The sequence below is a fragment of the Aedes albopictus genome, chromosome 3 (assembly GCF_035046485.1).
Source record: "Aedes albopictus strain Foshan chromosome 3, AalbF5, whole genome shotgun sequence".
Lineage (NCBI taxonomy): Eukaryota > Metazoa > Arthropoda > Insecta > Diptera > Culicidae > Aedes > Aedes albopictus.
In genome coordinates this window covers 318058555-318078200 of record NC_085138.1, presented here as the reverse complement: position 1 = coordinate 318078200, position 19646 = coordinate 318058555, and the positions used below count along the sequence as shown (strand labels likewise).

At 43.1% G+C, this 19646-nt stretch overlaps 1 protein-coding gene across 1 annotated transcript; it reads left to right on the top strand.

The window, feature by feature from the left end:
- Positions 1-1392: 1392 nt before the first annotated feature.
- On the top strand, positions 1393-19204 carry LOC109401260 (1,4-alpha-glucan-branching enzyme). The gene is made up of 4 exons (XM_029865533.2): positions 1393-1822; positions 2376-2545; positions 17115-17805; positions 17922-19204. Exons 1-4 carry the CDS (start codon positions 1737-1739, stop codon positions 19024-19026), a joined length of 2052 nt encoding a protein of 683 aa, XP_029721393.1. The 5' UTR covers positions 1393-1736; the 3' UTR covers positions 19027-19204.
- Positions 19205-19646: the final 442 nt, after the last annotated feature.

The window sequence follows — 19646 nt, the reverse complement described above, 5'->3', positions numbered from 1 at the left end:
TTACATCAAAACGATGTAATCGTACATAGGAATCGTATGTCGTTTTCGTTTTTGCGGCGGTGCTACACCGCTTCGTGCTACACTTTTCGCTGAATAAACGAACATTTTCGGTGCAGTTGCATTGGTGTGCGTGTACAAACATCAAAATATTGACAACTTCGCAAACGCTGATTGGTGGACACGGTGTGCACCTGCTACACTCCCGATTTTTTTAGTGCTACACTATCATGCGCGGTGCAGAAAAAGTGCTGCACCGGTGTAGCACGAAAATCAAAAACGAACATTTTCGGTGCAAAAGTGCTACACCGGTGTAGCTCCACCGCAAAAACGAAAACGACAGTAATTACATTGATTATTTAGTATATCGGAATGAATTACACAGGGCGGGTTGCATTTATTTTTTGCTGTCTACACAGCAGGGCCCATATAGTCGAGGCGGTAAACGCACGGGTATTCAGCATGATCATGCTGAGGGTGACGGGTTCGATTCCCGGTCGGTCCAGGATCTTTTCGTAAAGGAAATTTCCTTGACTTCCTTGGGCATAGAGTATCTTCGTGCCTGCCACACGATATACACATGCAAAATGGTCATTGACAGAGGAAGCTCTCAGTTAATAACTGTGGAAGTGCTCATAGAACACTAAGCTGAGAAGCAGGCTTTGTCCCAGTGAGGACGTTACGCCAATAAGAAGAAGAACAGCAGAAAATAAATGCAACCCGCCCGATGTAATTCATTCCGATGTACTAAATACTAAATAAATAATTAATGTAATCACGATTCCTATGTACGATTACATTGTTTTGATGTAAAATGTTTTGTTCTTATGTGTACATCGTCCGATGTAATATTCATGCAACCGACGTATTGTCTATCCGGTTGGAATCAAGACAGACATTCGATCAAAAATTGCTATTTTCTTGGTCCACAAGTGTCGCAACTGTTTCGCATCTAGTGCGCTGTGTTTCTGACAGCGACGGGAAGGATGCGCACTACTTTTGACATGATTCAAAAACGTCGCGAGTTGGATCGCGTCGCGACTCGATTGTGCGACGTCCGGTTTGGTGGCGGCCCGACAATATTGATCGGGTTGCAGCAGTTCAGATGTAATATTACACAACAGTTTTTTCTGTGTAGCACGTGCGGATTGGTTATTCCGAAACATTACACTTTGAATAAGTTATGTGTCTGGTCCATATTTTGCGTGGATTTGCTTTACAGTTACTGTTCGTTTCAGGCACTCACCGAATATGAGTTACCAACCACCGCGTAACGTCTTCCAGTTGTCAGTTCGGCTTCCAGGCGTCGCCGCATTGCACTTTTTTGTTTTGATAACTGCATTCTTCCTTTCCCGACGACGACGGTCCCGGCAGCTAACGGGAAATCGAAGAAAACCGCAAAATGTAAACAAAGAATGCCTATCAAAACGAAACCCCGAACTGCGAGAGAGAGAGAACGAGAGAGCGTGTATGCAGTCGTCAAAGGGATGTAAGCAGCATAATAAATTCGAACGGACATCAGTCGTGCAGCAGACGGCAGGCGGCTCAAGTGCGGGAAGTTTCGGAATCTTCGGAATAAAAATACCGGCATCGTGCGAACCTAACGCGGCATCATTGCCCTTCAGTTTTTATTGTGATTAGCAAGGGGGACTCTTGTGTGATTCTCATCTCAGTGTTGATCGGGAGGTTGTGAGAGTCAGTTGATTGAATAGTCGCGCGCGCCAAAGTGTTGTGGAACAATGGTAGATCAAGAGAATCCGGGTATCGAGAAGCTGCTGGAGCTGGATGGGTACCTCAAGCTACACGAACGCGAAATAAGACGCAGGTGAGTCGGATTTCAAGATACATCCAATCAAAATCTTAGATAAGCGTTTCATTAGATTTGTTCTGACGACGACTCCGATTCGGTCTCTGGGAGATATTCAATACCGTCGAACGAATAACCGCCAAAAGCTAGATCCGATTACATACCGACGTCCTTTGAGGTCGATACAGAGTTACAATCTGCGCGTAAATCCGGAAACAAATGGAGTCATTTTTAATCGAAAAACGATTTGCGATGCCTTTCAAAAGAACGAATGTCAATTCAAGGTCACAACCGCACCGGTCGGTATAAGGGAAATGTAGAAAAGAGCACGACAAATGAAGATCATGACCAATGTTTTAATTTCTCCGTATCAAGCTCGCTTACGCGGCGAGGCGATAAGTCGCCGATTGTTGTTTAGTTTGGAACAAGGTGCTGTTGCAGTGCATCTTTATCGCCAGGAAAACAGAATTATTAGTTGAATGGTGTCGGTTTTTGTTTGGCGCTTGTTATGCAACTGCGGTTGGCACCGGGAAGCTACCAAGCTGATGCTTTGATTCGTTTCTATTTTTAGGAACACTGAACTGCGTAACTGGATTAATAAACTGAACCAGCTCGAGGGAGGCCTAGAGGAGTTCACGCAGGGTTACAAATACTTTGGATTGCACATTGCTTCCGACAACAGCCTGGTGGCACGTGAGTGGGCGCCCGGTGCACAGCAGCTCTATCTGACCGGCGATTTCAGTGAGTATATTGAAATTTATAATTTATGGTTGGAGGGATAATAGGTCATTTACACATAACGAGATTACGCTCATAATGATAATCGATTCATTGAAATGTTGATATGGAAATCTATCGCCATGAAATGTATTGAATTAGGTGTTTCTATATCTGTTCAATGCTGATATAGACCTCTCTTGGAAGGAATGCTTCAGTATACATCAGTAACTAATGAAACTCTTGATGGCTACTGTGAAGTATTCTAGTATTCCCTGGGAGAAGCACTTGTTTCTGGTGGAATGACTAACTGAGATAGAGCCTGCTCCTCGGGCTGACCAGATCTCCCTCTCTCGGTCGATTCTACGCCTACCCCAGAGCTTGCTGGACCCCATACCACGGGCTCGGGTCTAACCTAGTTGGTTGCCGTCACGACAACGGCACACCAGGGCAGGGAGTCTTTCGCGCGGCCAGCTGCCAACAGAGACCACCTTTTGGTTACGACTGACCTAGCCACTCCTCTAATCCACGCACAACCACGTCGGTTTCACATAGGGTATCGCGCCACTTGGGCGGTGGCTTCTATATTCGTCTGTTCTCTACTATAACTCAGTCCATTTTGAACCAATTGACTTGAAATGTTGTACACGGGTAGATACTATACCTATCTCACCACATTCCAAAAGTTGTGTCAATTGGTTCAAATTTGACTGAGTTATAGTGGAAAACAGACGAATATAGAAGCCACCGCCCAAGTGGCGCGATTCCCTATCTTGTGCCAGGCGTACTGTAGCAGAGCTTGATACAAAATACGTACTTCCGGATTGATTGTTGGAATGGGAATCTATGGTATCTATGCTGCCTATGATCGCATAACTGTCCCATATGAATAGGAAACCCAGCAAATATGGGACTGATATGCGATCATAGGCAGTATGGTCGTTGCGTAGGTAGGGTCAGTAGCGGGTACTAAACATCACTCCTCTCTAATCTGCGACGCCCATCAAGCGGCAAAACTTGTCCTGGTTCTGCTTCGTCATTGGTTTGGTGAATCTATCTGTCGGTTGATTGAAGGTTGGAATGTAGTTGAGCTTGACTACGCCGTTCTCCAGGTTGGCATGTACAAAATGATAGCGAATGCTAACATGATTGATCCGGAGATTGTAGGCTCCGTTTTTAGCTATGCTTATTGCTGATTGATTGTCGCAGAGAACTGAAACCGATCCTACGTTGCTGAATTCTGATCGAAGGTTTCTCCACCACGTGGCTTCTTGAACACTTCCCAACTAACATTTTCAGCGCTATAAGTTTCACCCATTTGCTTTCTGTTGTTTAACCACCGAATTGAAGCAACGCTGAATAAAAGGGAAGCCAGTAAAATATAAACTATAAGCTAATACACGGCTGAAAAACAAGCCCAATACAGCTACCAAGCTCGGCTTTCAGAAATCAATCACTCGTACCTGGGGCTGCCTTTACTGCACTCTATTCCAACTCCGGGAGATTTCCCGGAAGATGTGAAAACTTGAACAAATCGAATAGGAGTCCCTAGTAACAAAACAGCTGCTACTATACAGTACAGTTCGTAATACTGACAAGGCCGGTCAACTTCAACAAACTTGCTTCAATTTGTTGACTATATATTGAATGCAATGGATAATGGAAACCACGTGGAAGCTCTTTATACGGACTTTAGTAAGGCATTTGATCGCATCGACATATCAATGCTGCTTTTCAAATTGCACAAAATTGGAATTGAACCAGGTCACCTGAAATGGCTTGAATCATATCTAACTGACCGCCAACAAATAATTAAATTTGAAGGATACAAATCAAAACCAATTCAAGTCACTTCCGGTGTACCACAAGGTTCTCATTTGGGACCTCTTCTTTTTATCATTTATGTAAACGACATTTCCTTCATTCTCAAGAAATTAAAAGTGTTAATTTATGCCGACGACATGAAGCTCTTTTTGGAAATAAGAAATGATGAAGACATCAATGTATTCCGCAATGAAATAGAAATATTCTACACATGGTGCAACAAAAGCCTATTAGAACTGAATGTTAAAAAATGCAATTTAATATCATTTAGCAGAAAAAGAACAACACCGAATGTCTCAATTGCATTAGGAAATAAGAATGTGGAAAAATGTGAAAGGGTTAGGGATTTAGGAGTAATCTTAGACTCTAAACTTACATTCGTTGACCACTACAACACAATCATTCACAGGGCTAATAATATGCTAGGGTTCATTAAGCGCTTCTGCTATAACTTTCATGACCCATATACAATTAAAACACTTTATATTGCCTATGTTAGATCTATTTTAGAATACTGCAGCACTGTATGGTCTCCTTTTTCAACCACGCACGAAGAAAGATTAGAATCAGTGCAAAAACAATTTCTACTGTTTGCTCTTCGTAAATTAGGCTGGACATCATTTCCACTTCCGTCTTACAAAGCACGCTGCATGCTTATTGACATACAAACTCTGCAAGAGCGGCGTGAAATCGCAATGATTTCTTTCGTAAACGATATCGTTTCGCATCGTATAGACTCGCCTGAAATCTTATCAAAACTAAATTTTTATATACCTACTCGGCAATTAAGAAGTCGAAATATTTTCACAAGTAACCACCACCGAACAAACTACGCCAAATTTGGGCCTATAAATCGCATGATGGTTGCTTATAATAAACATTGCGAAACGATTGACTTTACCATGTCTAGGCAAAATTTGAAAACATATTTTCGTACCATTAGAAAGGCACTGTCCATAAACTACGTAGACTTTTTTTCGGCCATCTCAGACCCCCCCCCTCCCCCCTCGTAGACTTTTGTTCATACAAAATTTTCGAAATTTGTATGGAGCGTAGACTTTGGCCAGACCCCCCCGTCCCCCCCTGAGAGTCTACGTAGTTTATGGACAGGCCCAAATAGGAACACTTAAAAAACAAAACACTACTAAATTTATTTTTTTTTTTTATTTTAAATATATTTTTCAATGTATTTCGTAATTATATTACTAAGAAATAAGAAATAATATGTATATGTATAATGTACTAGTCTACGTCGGTTGACGAAATGAAATAAATAAATAAATCCACAATCCATCAGCGCTTCGAAAGCCGTTATGCGATATCATTATAACTAGACGCTGTAATAAAGAAACTGTTGCTATACTAACACGGCTTGTCGAATGTATACAATTTATTGTCAAAACAAACTTCAAGCGGGATATATAGCTACTACACACATACTTTACAGCTATCCATCTTTGTGCTGTGAAATTATTTGGGTTGCTTGTATAGCACTTCAATCCAACTCCGGAAGATGTGCAAATCGAATAAGAGTTCCAACCAATAAAACAGCTGCATTTATACACTACGTTTTATAATGTTGCCGAATACACAAAACAGCAGCGCTTTGTAGCTATTTAAAGAACATTCTTTCAGCTAGAAGCAGTGACGAAGAACCTGTTGGCGCAACCACACAGCTTGTTCAATGTAAACATTATTGCGTTTGGCGTTTCACAAGCTTTTGCAGCAAGATGAAGTTGGGTAAGGTTTCTTGTGGCACAATTACAAAGCCTTGTCTGAAGTAAAACAAAACGGGCTATGTTCTATGCTATTTTTATATAGCAGTGTGGCAGCGAGGACATCATCGGGACCAGTGGATACGGAGATCAGGAGTTCGATTCCAAGTAGCGGCAAGTACATTAATTATTCAATTTAAAAAGCGAAAATTCCAGTTCCACATGTATTACGTCACGGTATCCGTAACCTAACTATATTTAATCGATTAATTTGGAGATGCCGTATAATTATTATTTAACAACTGTGAAAAGGCTGAAAAAGCGCCATCTCAAGATGTTATTCGGTTAGTAGTTACATAGGAGCCGAGAAAAGAACTTTGACTTGGTGGCATAGAAGCTGCTCGCACAGCAGAAACATGTGGATTAAGTTTTTTTTATTCTTAAACACTAAACCTAATTAACAGCTCTATTGTCCACTACGTGAGAAATTTCAATTGACAGCTGCACTTACATTTTGTACAGTGCCTAGATTATATTCTACTTTATCGAACTGGCTGCCTTTCTGCTGCTTTCACATTTTCTACTTTATACCTAGTAGAATGATGAGCACAAGGATGATGATGGATGGCCGTTGTTCCTTTCCAGTCCGATTGGGGGTCCATTATGAGTAGCAGTTCGCCGATGTCCAGGTATCCGGGTTCGTTTGAGCCATGGGTCTCAGAAGACGGTCAGTGTCAGTTGCTCTCGGGGGAAAAGCAACTGACGAAAAATTGCAAGTGCCGGGGCTGGGAATCAAACCCATGACCATCCGCATATGAAGCGAACGTGTGACCAACTAAGCCACGGGCCCCGGCATGTGGATTAAATTTGCCAGATTCATTGGTATAGGGCTTGCATAGTTTCCGTCCATATGTACAACACAGTAACTCAGCATCAAGCCGTATTAAGAACGCTTTGTTGACGTTTACATTCACAATAAATGTTAGTTAGGTTCTCCTCCCCATTCAGCATCGCTATATCCTTTCAGCTCATCGGTTGCATTCCTACTATACTCGCACTTCTTCGTCACTGTTCCCTTTAAGTATTGGAAAATTCGCTTGACTGCTTCCCAATGTGGCTTTCCTGGGATTGATGAAAACTGACGGCATTCACTACAAACGCAACATCGGGTCTAGTTGTCTGTGCTACAAAGGTTGAACATCCAACTGCTTCCTTTTGTAGGGTACATTTCTCATCTCCATTTCTTCTTCTTTAGTTTTGGGTGCCATCGATTTTTCAAGTCTAACTCCGGAATCCGCTGAGGTCGCCATACTGTACGCATTTTCCATTCCGAAGCATCACACGTTCTCCTGAATGTACGCCTGCTGGTCCAATGAAAGCTTACCTTCTCGTCGATTCCTCTTGATCCGAATACCAAGGCAATGAGTAGCCAGACCCAAATCCTTCATCTTGAAGTTCTGCATCAGGAATTGCTTAAGCTTCTTCTTCAATCGACCATTATTCGTGAAAATCAGCACACTGAGGATACTGATCGTATGTTTTTCATAGTTTACATCTTATGAATCAGTTATTTTTATTGTTTTCATCATTTCATAGTTCTCGTATGCTTTTCATACATTGAAAAGCGAAATCCATAAGACTTGTCGTATGAAAAATCTCATAAGAAGCATCGTATGAAAATCATAAAATGTGTTATGAAACATCATTGCTTAAAAACAACAAAACCTTTTATTGGCTTCTAACCACTCCAACTTCCGAAGCGTCGATGGGCGTATGCGTAAAGCACGCACTCGCCAACCTTGACGTTCCTGGTTCGATTCCAGGTTGCATTTTTTTTTTAATTTGTGCAAAATATTTCACAAAAATATGTATGATAGTCATAAGACATACTTTTAGTTTTTATACGTTATCGGTATGATTTTCATACGTGAGTGTTATGAAACTTATACAGTAACAGTATGACAATAATAGTTGACGCTTTGAATCCAAAATCATAGTTCGTAACTATGACTTTCGCAAGAAATTCTTGTGGCAAAAAATCATAGTTGATTCGTATGATTTTCGGAGTTGCAGTATCCTCAGTGCAGGTCATCCACGTATATTGTTACGACAAGCATCATCTCTCCATTCAGCATACAATACAGCCAGAGGTGTCACCTTGAGATCGTTGTAGGCCAAACTGTCACAGCACTTGATCCAGCTTGCCGTTCTATACCGTATAACGATTTCTTGAGCAGGCAAACCTTCTCATTTGAAACTGCAAAACCCCTCAGGTTGGTCCATGTAAATTTCCTCGCTACCCAGCTCGCCTTGCAGAAATGCGGTAACCACGTCCATCTGGTCCACATCCAAATCGAGCTTCGTCGCCACCGCCATCAAATACCGAATTGTGGATTACCGAACTACAGGTGCATACACTTCTTCGTAATTAATTCCGGGTTTTTGGGAACATCCCTTAACGACTAGCCATGGATGGCTGTGTATGTGTAGACTAGACCAGACTAGACATCCCTTAACGACTAGCCGTGCCTTGTATCATTCCAAACATCCATCAGGTCCTCACTTGATTACGAAAACCTATTTGTTCCGGATAGCCTTGCGTCCCTCGGGTAGATTCGTCAACGTCCACCTCTGATTTTCGCCCAACGACGCCATCTTTTCTTGCATCGCCTTGATCCAGTATTCGTGATCAGGTTGCCGCATGTCGTAGCTCTGTGGAACGTCTTCCACAAGTATCGCCGAAGGAACAAGTCGCTGGGAGGGAATTACATCGCCAGTAAAAGAACCGTACGTAATCAAATCATCATACTTGCCTGGACAAGTGCGCTCCCTACAGCTGCGCCTCAACCCTTGTTGATTCATTTCAAGTGGTCTTCATTATTGCGGTGGTAGCGCGAGATCGGTACAGGCATCTTCAATGGACGTCTCTAACGTATCGTTTCCAGAAGCTTCATCATCGTCTTCGATACCATTTGGAACAGGATTAGCTGGATTTTCATCAAACATCACGATTTCTTCAACGAAAAGCTCCATGAATTGCACCGGACGACGTCCTGAACATATGCTGAACTTGAACACTTTCTGTCCTCGTTGATCACCATCAGTCGCAAATGTTCTCGAACTTGTTATTTTCTGGACAGTACACTCGATACCCTTTGGTGTCCTCACAGTACTCGACAAACGTTCCTTTTGTTGCCTTAGGGTCGAACTTCCTACGCTTGACCTTCGGTATGTGAATCGCCACACTATTGCGCCAAATACTTTCAGGTATTTCGCAAATCAGGTCTCTTTCCAGTCCAGATTTCTTTGAGTTTTTTTTTTCCAATGGCTCTTGTTGGAGACCGGTTCACCAAGTATGATGCCGTTGATATCGCCTCCGCCCAGAATACTTTCTGCATGTGCGGATCGTTCAGCAAACACCTTGCCTTCTCCACCAGGGTCCGGTTCATCCTTTCAGCCGTGCCATTCTGCTCCGGAGTGTATGGGCAGGTCTTTTGATGACGAATGTCGTCTTATTCCAACGCTCTCCGAAATTCGTTGGAAACGTATTTCTGTCCTTTGCTTGAAATAATTTGAATGCCGCCAAAGCCTCGCTTTTTGTCTTCAGGAAATATACGACCACTTTCGTGCTAGCGTCATCCACAAACGTGATCGGCCGCCGCCGAAGGAACAGACTTCAACTGGTCCGCATATATCGGAATGCACTAACTCCAGCAGGTACGATGTCTTGGAACCACTTTTCGGGAATGGTTTCCGAGCTTGCTTACCCACCAGACACGCTGTACAGTCGTTTACATTTCCACCTTGAAAATCTACACCGTCCGTTACGTCTTTGAGTTGCTTCAAACTTGCCTTATTCTGCTGTGAAGACCATGATATGCCCACGCTTGCAGATCACACTTACGGACAACAGGTTAGTTGCTAAATCCGCGGTATCTTCAGTATACCATGGACATCAATCGTATCTTCTGGAGTTTGCATCTCAACCGTACCTTTTGCCAGTGCCATCAGGCTTGAACATCGCCAATCGCAGTCATTGGTTCGTAATGATCTGGCAGTCTCATCAGCAGCAACGACACCAACCACGAGTCGTCCACCTTGAATCCAGTCGAAACAAGCTTGTGGGCGGTGGTGCTCATCAGTTCGTTTACGTATTCCTCCACACTCGAGCTGCTGGCCAAACGAATCGACGTCAACTTCCGGAGTAATCCAATCTTCCGCATCAGCCCGGTATCTTGAAACGCTGTCGCTAACTTCTTCCATGCTTTTGCTGCATCCGCCGCATCCTAGACAAGATTGTAGTTGAAACTTTTCAGGCTGAGACAGATCGTTGCCAGCGCTCGCTCGCTCTTTACGTCATTTGGTACGACTTCGCCTTCCACCGCTTCAACCTCACTCCAACTTCATTCTCGGATCAAAAACATCCTCATCGCAAATGCCCAGGTCGAATAGTTTTCGTGCCCCTTCAGTTTTTCTATAGCCGACATCGCCACAGATCCGGTCGTTACTCGAACGCTTCCTGCTTCGCTATGACTTCTGTTTTCGCCGCCGTGCTGAATTCCAGAACTTCCACCATTCGCTGGCATCTTGATTTTCTGATAATCTTCCGGTTACGGTGGTCTGGGTCAATAACCTATAGCAGAGCTTGATATAAAACACGTACTTCCGGATTGATTGTTGGAATGAGAATGTACATTTATTACAAATCAACAACTTAGGTACCTTTGGTAACCGCGTAGCTAGTGTTGGTCGCGAGTTACTACACATAACGTACAGTGTCAATCGCGAGTTACTACACATCACATACCGGGATGCTGGAAAAAGTGGACCCGAAAAGGTCGGATGCCCTCCTGAATTCTAGTGGATAGACGGAAGAAAAGAGCGGAGGAAGAGGATAAGGCGACCAGAGACGCTAAGCCATGGTGAGGTAGGAGAGAAGGTGCCAAGCGTGAGAAGGGCAACGACCTCGTCATTAAACGAGGTCTAAGTACTCAGAGGTTTAGAAAACGACAAGAAGCAATGCTCACGGATCTTGGAGCTGACGAATTTATCCTCGAATTCAAGCGAGGCAAAACTCCTACAAGTATCTGGCGGAAGAGGTCTTTGGTGAGAGTGTCGAAGTGAGGGCGCTCACCATTGAAACGACTCTGAAGGTCAATAACCTGGATAATGTCATGGACGCGAAGCGGAAGAGCTCGTCACTGCAATGCGGCAAAAGCGTGAGGTGGGCTGATCGATATGTCCGCTGGGCATACATGAGCCACCGGAGGCCTTTTTCGGGTAGGACCTCGACACTGTAGTAACCAGCTCTCGGTACTATCGTATCACATGATAGTTTCTCGCAGCTGTTCACTAATACATGAATAGTGGCTCTGTATAAAATGTAAATACCAACCATGAAAATAAAGGAGTTTATCTTTGTACTTAAACCTAACAAGACGTGCGTGTTTCAATCCTATCCAGAAATGGCTAGAATACCTCGGGAGAGACTTTGTGGTGTCCAAAAGACTTATCCTATGAACAGTAACCTCAGGATATTACAGACACAAGTATTACGACTGTAAAGGCCCCTGACAGGAACAAGCTTTGAAGGTTAAGTGGAGGCGAATGTCATGAGGCACAAGGCTGCACGAAGAAGCACGTCCCCGCTTCTCCTAATAGTGTTTGATTTGTTCCGGAAAATCCGTGAACAGCAAATGCCCGACAGGAGGTCCAGGATTCCCGGCCTTCAAGAGAGCCTCAGCTGCCAAATTGCAATGCAGGTAACGCAGTTAAACTTTTGAACTACTGTGACGCACACTACGGATATTGCCATCGTAGCAGATCCCTACCAAATACCCACCGGTAACGGCAATTAGACTGCGAATGGATCCAAAATGGCGGCGATATGGACAACGGGTAAATAACCAGGTGTTGGTGTCTACACCAACGAGAGCTTCGTGGTCACTGAAGTCAACAGGGGCTTTTTCTGTAGCTGTAATTCACTTCACGCAGATGCTGGACTGTATGACGCACAGTGGTCCAGATTTTAAAATACCTGGCAAAAATGGCCAAATCATAGTAGTCAGCTAGTTTTAGCCTAAATGAATGTATTGGAACATGATTTAGCGCTCTATTTCATGTAAATGGCATGTGGTGCTTCTCCAGTTGACGTCTCGACTAGTAATGATAATTCGAAGAGCTCGGCCTACTTATTGATCTGCTAAACTACCACATCTCCTTTTCTTTCGAAACTGGTCATTGTCCGTTAAACATAATCACTTCCCGGTCACATCGAGAAATGGGTTTTTAGACTACAACAGCTCAAATTTAGGATTGTATAGCAAACAAAACGTTGCAAATCCACTAAGGCTTGGCTCTCAAATATTGTTACGTTAACTTTTTTCACGTTTGATTTTATCACTATTTGGAGATTCTGCCACAAATTTGACGTTCTTTGCTGATCTTACCAACGTAGTGTACCCTCCTATTGACTTCCGTGTGTTGACTTGCCAGATAAGAGTACGTCCTGTCCTACGCTTCCGTAAGTTCAACACTTTCGCACATCACATGCCTATCGTTACCCTACATTATTACCGACTGCTCCCGTGTCTGTTGATTTATCCCCGAGCTAAACGGAAAACTTCGTTCCTGAACCAGGCCACCTTTGAATGTCACTATACAATCATGTCGCCTAACTCAACGGATAGAAGCCGTTCCTGAGGCAGTTCACCTTTGGGGCTGAACTTGGTAATTTTGTCGCCTAACTCAACGGAATTGAATCCGTTCCTGAGGCAGTCCACCTTTAGGTGAACTTCAACATTTTGCCGCCTAACTCAACGGACAGAAGCCGTTCCTGAGGCAGTTCACCTTTGGGGTTGAACTTGGTAATTGTTTTGCCCAACTCAACGGATGGAATCCGTTCCTGGGGCAGTTCCTTGCAAAGGAACTTTTTTTCCAATTCAGAGAACCGAAGTTCGTTGCCAAGGTAATCTTGTTTGTTTGGCTTGATTTTTTTCACGTATGATGTCCCATGTTGTTGCTGCTTGACCTTGGCAAAGCAGGAGAGGGTTTCTTCTTGACGGTCAGCTTTATTTCCAGCACTTGCACGAACAACGGATCTTGATTTTTTTCATGGTCTTGATCTCCACAATTCCTGAGGCGTTTTTCCAAACGCTCCGACAATCGTTTCAAAGGCTTTGCTACTCATCCAAAGCAAACGGGGTTCGTTCGTCGCCAATGTGGTGCTTCTCCAGTTGACGTCTCGACTAGTAATGATAATTCGAAGAGCTCGGCCTACTTATTGATCTGCTAAACTACCACATGGCATTTTCATTATTTGTCGATTTCTTCGAACTAAATCTTGGCAGTTACATTTTTCCTTAACCGATTCTACATACATAAACGTGCATTTGAACAGAATATCCACGCGGGGAGTAGCGGGGAGCGTTTTGTAAGACACTTTGAATTCGAAGTGTAAGAATTTCTCGTACCAATGGCATGAAATGTCAATTTTGAAGCCAAAAGTGTTATTTTGATATTTTGCTCCATTGCAGATGTCTGATACACACAAGAACTTACAAATAAAATTTTGGAAGCAATTGAATTACTTATATTAACAGACTTTTGTAGTGGTTGAACTGGTTTGAGCTCTTTATCAAAAATGCAGTAAATTTTCCATCAGCAGTGCTGTAACAAGATAAAAAAATCAATATTTACAATTTTCTTAAAGGCCAATTAGTGCTCCTGGTATTATAGATGAATGCTCGATATACCGTATCCCATTAAAGACATGTTCAAAAATTGAGTTTCTGTCAGCTTTTTTCAAAATTGGACCTCTGTGTGACGACAGAGCTGACAGGGCGAAGGTCGTTGATAGCGAATGACTGCAACGACTGGGCCGTGGAATGGGAAAGCCGTTTCATGAACTAGCGGGGTTAGATCCTGCTAGAGGCACTGACTGTGTTTGATGTCGATCTGGTTAATGTCTCTGTAATAAAAGTACCTTTAACTAGAACGGAGCGAAGACGACTATTGACTTTACACTTTTAGTTCTGGCCTAACAAGTAGTTCTTCTTCGAACTAGAGTAGATGATGTCTACACTCACAGCGACCACCTACAGGTTCGCAACAGCGTCGACTACAACAACAGCAGTCACCGGGTAGAGGAAGGGATGACCAGATCAAGCCGTCGTAGGTGCAAGACGACGAGGTGTTTAGGAAGGGACTTTGCCGTGAACATAGCGTACTCGATCGCGTCTGGTGGTGGCGATGCTTTTTCGTGCATGCGATGCCACCATCATGCCTAGAAAAGCTCACCCCAGGAATGAAAGACCACAGATGTTGTGAGCCTGTGCCTATCTATGGGCAAGGCGACGGATGCAGTGAACACGTACTGATGAGGAGCGGTATGAATGACCGAGGTAAAGTTAAGCAAAAGGGTTTGCTATAAGAGCCTGTGTCAGAGTGCCAATACGAACCCGTGGGATGATGGCTACAGGATCGTGCTGACCAAGACCTACCGAGTAGTCTCAGAAGATGCTGCAGAGGACTTCGAGGAGCTATATCCGTGTCCTTGACTTTATTTCGTAGGACTGCTGGGGACTGGGGCTGGATGAGGGACTTGCGAGTATTGCAAAAATTTTTAGCGTATGTTAAAAAGACTGCTGGAATATTCAGAAATGTATGAAAGAACGAGTCTTCCAGAATCGAGTACTAGGTACTAGGACACAAAGGTGGGTCGGAAGTACTTGTGTCTCGAAACGCGCGGCTGTGTTCGATCATGCGGGCTCAGGTTTACAATCTTTCACAGATAATGTGTAGAGATTTTTTTTGGTTGTAACGCCGTTTCATCGCCTATCGCCCATATTATCGTCGCACCACCAAATCGAAGTCGTCGCTAGAAGCACATGCGAAGTTGCAGCTGCGAAGTAAATTTGAATCTATTTTTTCTGTTGCGCATCATTAACCCTCTAATACCCAATCCCGCCTTTAGACGGGGTACAGTTTGAGCATTTTTGTAATTTTTGTTTCGTGGAAAATCATTTTTTTTATATTTTTGGCTGATATTTAGGACTGTTCTGTATATCTCAAAATGGTTTTTGGTGTACTTTAAAGCGTATTTTTATTTTTTAAAAATCATTGAAAAATTGATGTTTCAGTCACCTTTTAAAAGTCATTGTTTATTTTGTATTGAATCGCTACAATTAACATATTTTAAATTTTTCCCAAATCATTCTATCCTTGTTTAATAGTTTAAGGGAATCGAATACACTCTAAAATTATTTTCCTTAAAATTACACGGAAAATAAAATTTTCTGTGAAAAAAATTTAAAATAATAATATTTCAACAATAATCATAAAATCTCAAAATGTTTTCATCTTAAAAAATCCGTTCTTCAAATTGGCTTCCAGGAAAAATATAAAAGTGTGGGGATGTTTAAAAATAAAAATTAGAAAAATCAAAAACTGAAATTCACGAAATCGAGAATTAAAAGGAATCATCTTCCAAAACATGTTTAAATCGATTTTAGATGACGAAAAATGATATTTTGATCAAAATCAAAAATTTGGGTATTAGAGGGTTAAGCTAATTAAGAGCAACAATATGCACTAATCCAAATTGAGTTGCGACATTTCTAAGTACAGCTTCCGCTCGATAACTGGGCGTTGTCGTCAGTCCAGTAAGCGAGCGCCGCTCGATAACTGGACTGAGCTTCCGGAGCCGGAGGCTATTGTTATATTTTGTTTTGTTTACCGATTTGTAAAATGTGAGGTTATATTTCGCTTATTTTTGACAGATAACTGCTTTTTAACTCGACTTTGCTCCAGTTATCGAGCGCCCAGTTAAAAAGCAGTCCAGTTAAAGAGCAGTCAGTTATCGAGCGGATGCTGTAGGTTAAAAATCAATTTTCGCACGTTCGGTCACTTTGTATTTCGACCAAAAGCATAATATTGTCTCGAAAGTCGTGGCGCGTGGATTTGAGGAGTCGCAACCAAAAGATGATCTCTGGGTTTGAAAGTCGGCCACGCAGGTCATACGGGTGCCACCAGAATATTTTTCTCAAAATTTGTCGAAAATTCTACCAGAAATTTGTATAGCAACGTGTTATTGCAATAATAACAAATATTCTTCAGTTACCTATTGACACATTCCACGCACTTCTACACCGCGGTTTTTGAACTTCATCGAACGGTATTTCCGGGCTCTTGCTGTCGATTTTGATTCTTTTTGCACCAAAATGCAATTACTTATTATACTTATATTCTTCTTACAGTACTCGAGAAAGTACTAAATTTGTTGGCGTCTAGTCAAAATTTGTCATTTTTTGTGATGGTGTCCCGTTACGCTGTATTTCTTGATTTCTTTCGAAGTAAAAATATCCAATTCCCAATTTGAAAGCATAGATTGAATCTTCTATTCAAATCTGATCGTTTGATATGTTAGTTAGCATAGGGTGCGGGCACCGGTTTTGGCCAGTCTAAGGGAAATAATTTTTATAAAAATTACCAATAATCCTATGAAAACAACCAATGTGTCAAATGAAAGGTTTCAATCTATATTTTGAAGGAAAAATGCAGAAATCAAGCCAATACTTGATTTTTGTATTAAAAGTGGCACTGGCCAAAGTAGAAGCACTGCCGCAGTTTTGGCCATATTCTTAAGTTTGGTTTCTATTTTGGCCAATCACGTGTATTTCTTATGGGAGTGGCCAAATTAGAAGCACCCTGGCCAAAATAGATATATGGGAGCTGATTTTTAAAGGAAATATATTTTTTTCTCCCAGTTTTTAATCGAAATGTGTGGTTTTCACGGCTGTAATCATCATATTTTATTAGGATCTACTAGTAAGAAATAAATTAACGCCGATTTAGATCGCAACAGGCTTAATACCGCACTATGGCCAAAACTCCGGACTGGCCAAAACTGAAGCTTCTACCCTATATTTAACAACATAACAATTTTTGAAAGTAAAAGTTTTGTTCTCGCGCAAAACGTAACGCGTGGGATGTGCCTATTTCATTTGAGATTTGCTCAATACATAAAACATAACTAATTGATTTCCGCATTACAGACAACTGGCAATGGGAAGCGACCCCCTACAAGAAGCTCCCCTACGGAAAATGGGAGCTAACGCTGCCCGCCAACCCGGATGGTTCGTGTCCGATCAAGCATCTTTCGGAGATTAAGGTGATCGTACGCAAACAGGACGGCCAGCTGGTGGACCGACTATCCCCGTGGGCCAAGTATGTGGTCCCGCCGCCAAAATCGCTCGGAGTCAACTACCAGCAGCGTGTGTGGCATCCTCCGGCCCACGAAAAGTACGCGTTCCGCCACAAGAAGCCAGCTCGGCCGCGAGCTCTGCGCATCTACGAGTGCCACGTGGGGATCGCCACCGAGGAGCTCGGCGTTGGGACGTACAAGAACTTTGCCGACAACATTGTTCCCAGGATAAAGAATCTGGGATACAATACTATCCAGGTGATGGCCATCATGGAGCACGCCTATTATGCCAGCTTTGGGTACCAGGTGACGAGCTTCTTCGCGGCATCCAGCCGAAGCGGCACACCGGATGAGCTGAAGTATATGGTCGACAAAGCGCACGAGGCCGGATTGTTTGTTCTGTTGGACGTGGTCCACTCGCATGCCAGTAAGAACACGCAGGATGGATTGAATCAGTTTGATGGGACCAATGCATGCTACTTCCACGATGGATCTCGTGGAGAGCATTCGCTATGGGATAGCCGCCTGTTCAACTATTCTGAGTAAGTATTTTATGAGATGGACAATTGGACATCTTCTAGCTATCCTACCAATTTATCGCTCCGCGATAGAATAAGCCCTAGTATCGATGATAGTAACAAATTGTTCTTATCCGTAGGTACGAAGTGCTCCGCTTCCTGCTGTCCAATTTGCGCTGGTGGCACGATGAGTACAACTTTGACGGTTATCGCTTCGATGGCGTAACCTCGATGTTGTATCACTCCCGCGGTATCGGCGAGGGCTTCTCCGGCGATTACAACGAGTACTTCGGGTTGAACGTGGACACCGAAGCGCTCATCTATTTGGCCATCGCCAATGATTTCCTGCACAAGCTGGATCCGAACGTGATCACCATCGCGGAGGATGTTAGTGGCATGCCAACACTGTGCCGGCCAACCAATGAGTGTGGTGTTGGGTTCGATTATCGTCTGGGTATGGCCATTCCGGACAAGTGGATTCAACTGTTGAAAACTAAAAAGGACGAGGATTGGAATATTGGTAACATTGTTCACACTCTGACCAACCGTCGTTGGAAAGAAAGCACCGTAGCTTATGCCGAGTCACACGATCAAGCACTGGTAGGCGATAAGACGATCGCCTTCTGGTTGATGGATAAGGAAATGTACACGCACATGTCGACGATGTCGGAGCCGAGCTTGATCATCGATCGGGGTTTGGCGTTGCACAAGATGATCCGTTTGATCACGCATGCTCTGGGAGGCGAAGCCTATCTGAATTTCATGGGTAACGAGTTCGGTCATCCGGAGTGGCTGGACTTCCCGCGAATCGGCAATAACGAATCGTTCCACTACGCTCGGCGACAGTGGCATCTGGTGGATGATCAAATATTAAAGTATCGATTCCTGAATGAGTTCGACAAGGCCATGCATCACACAGAGGAACGATTCCACTGGTTGGACTGTCTGCCGGCGTACGTGAGCTGGAAGCACGAGGACGACAAGGTGATCGCCTTCGAGCGCAACAATCTGCTGTTCATATTCAACTTCCACAACAGCAAGAGTTTCACCGATTATCGCATCGGAGTGGAACTGGCTGGAAAGTACAAAGTGGTCCTCAGCTCAGACGACAAGGAATTTGGCGGATTCGATCGGATCGATAAGAACGTTGAACATCACACATTCCCAGAGGGCTGGGCTGGCCGGCGGAACTATATGCAGCTATACATCCCGAGCAGGGTGGCGATTGTGTTGGCTCCACAATAGTGGAAGAAGGTTGTTGAACAATTGTGATGAATACGTGTTTGGCCATTGTATATCTTTCTGTTGGTTATTTAGAAGAATATATATCGATCTTACTATTAGGCTTTAGAAGCTGTAGAACATGGGCATTGAAGTTGTGAATATATCTCTGCAACAATAAAGTCGGTACCTATTGACACTATGTAATATTAATTCACCATTTTTACCATTCGAAATCCTTCAATGGATATTACAACATTCGTCCCAAGGGATGGAAACACTCACTTGGAAAGAGATACATTCACTTGCTGTTATGTCAGCTCAGAAGCATGCTATCAACAAACAGTGTATGTATGAATTTTAGCTTGTAATTTTATCTTAAAGTTTGCTGAATGGAGTAAGGATCGCAAACACATACCAACGTCGTGACACAGCTATAAAAGCTACGCTCCGCAGAGTGAGTGTAATTTACTTCATGGCTCTCTAGCGACTCCAGTATTTGTGTGCGACCCTTACTCTATTTAGCAAGCTTTTAGATAAAACTACAAGTTTAATGTCCTTCATACACTGTTTTTCGCTTGAATACTTATGAGCTGAATACTTCGCTTGAATACTTCTGGTAGTGCAGCCTGGGCATTGTTGTC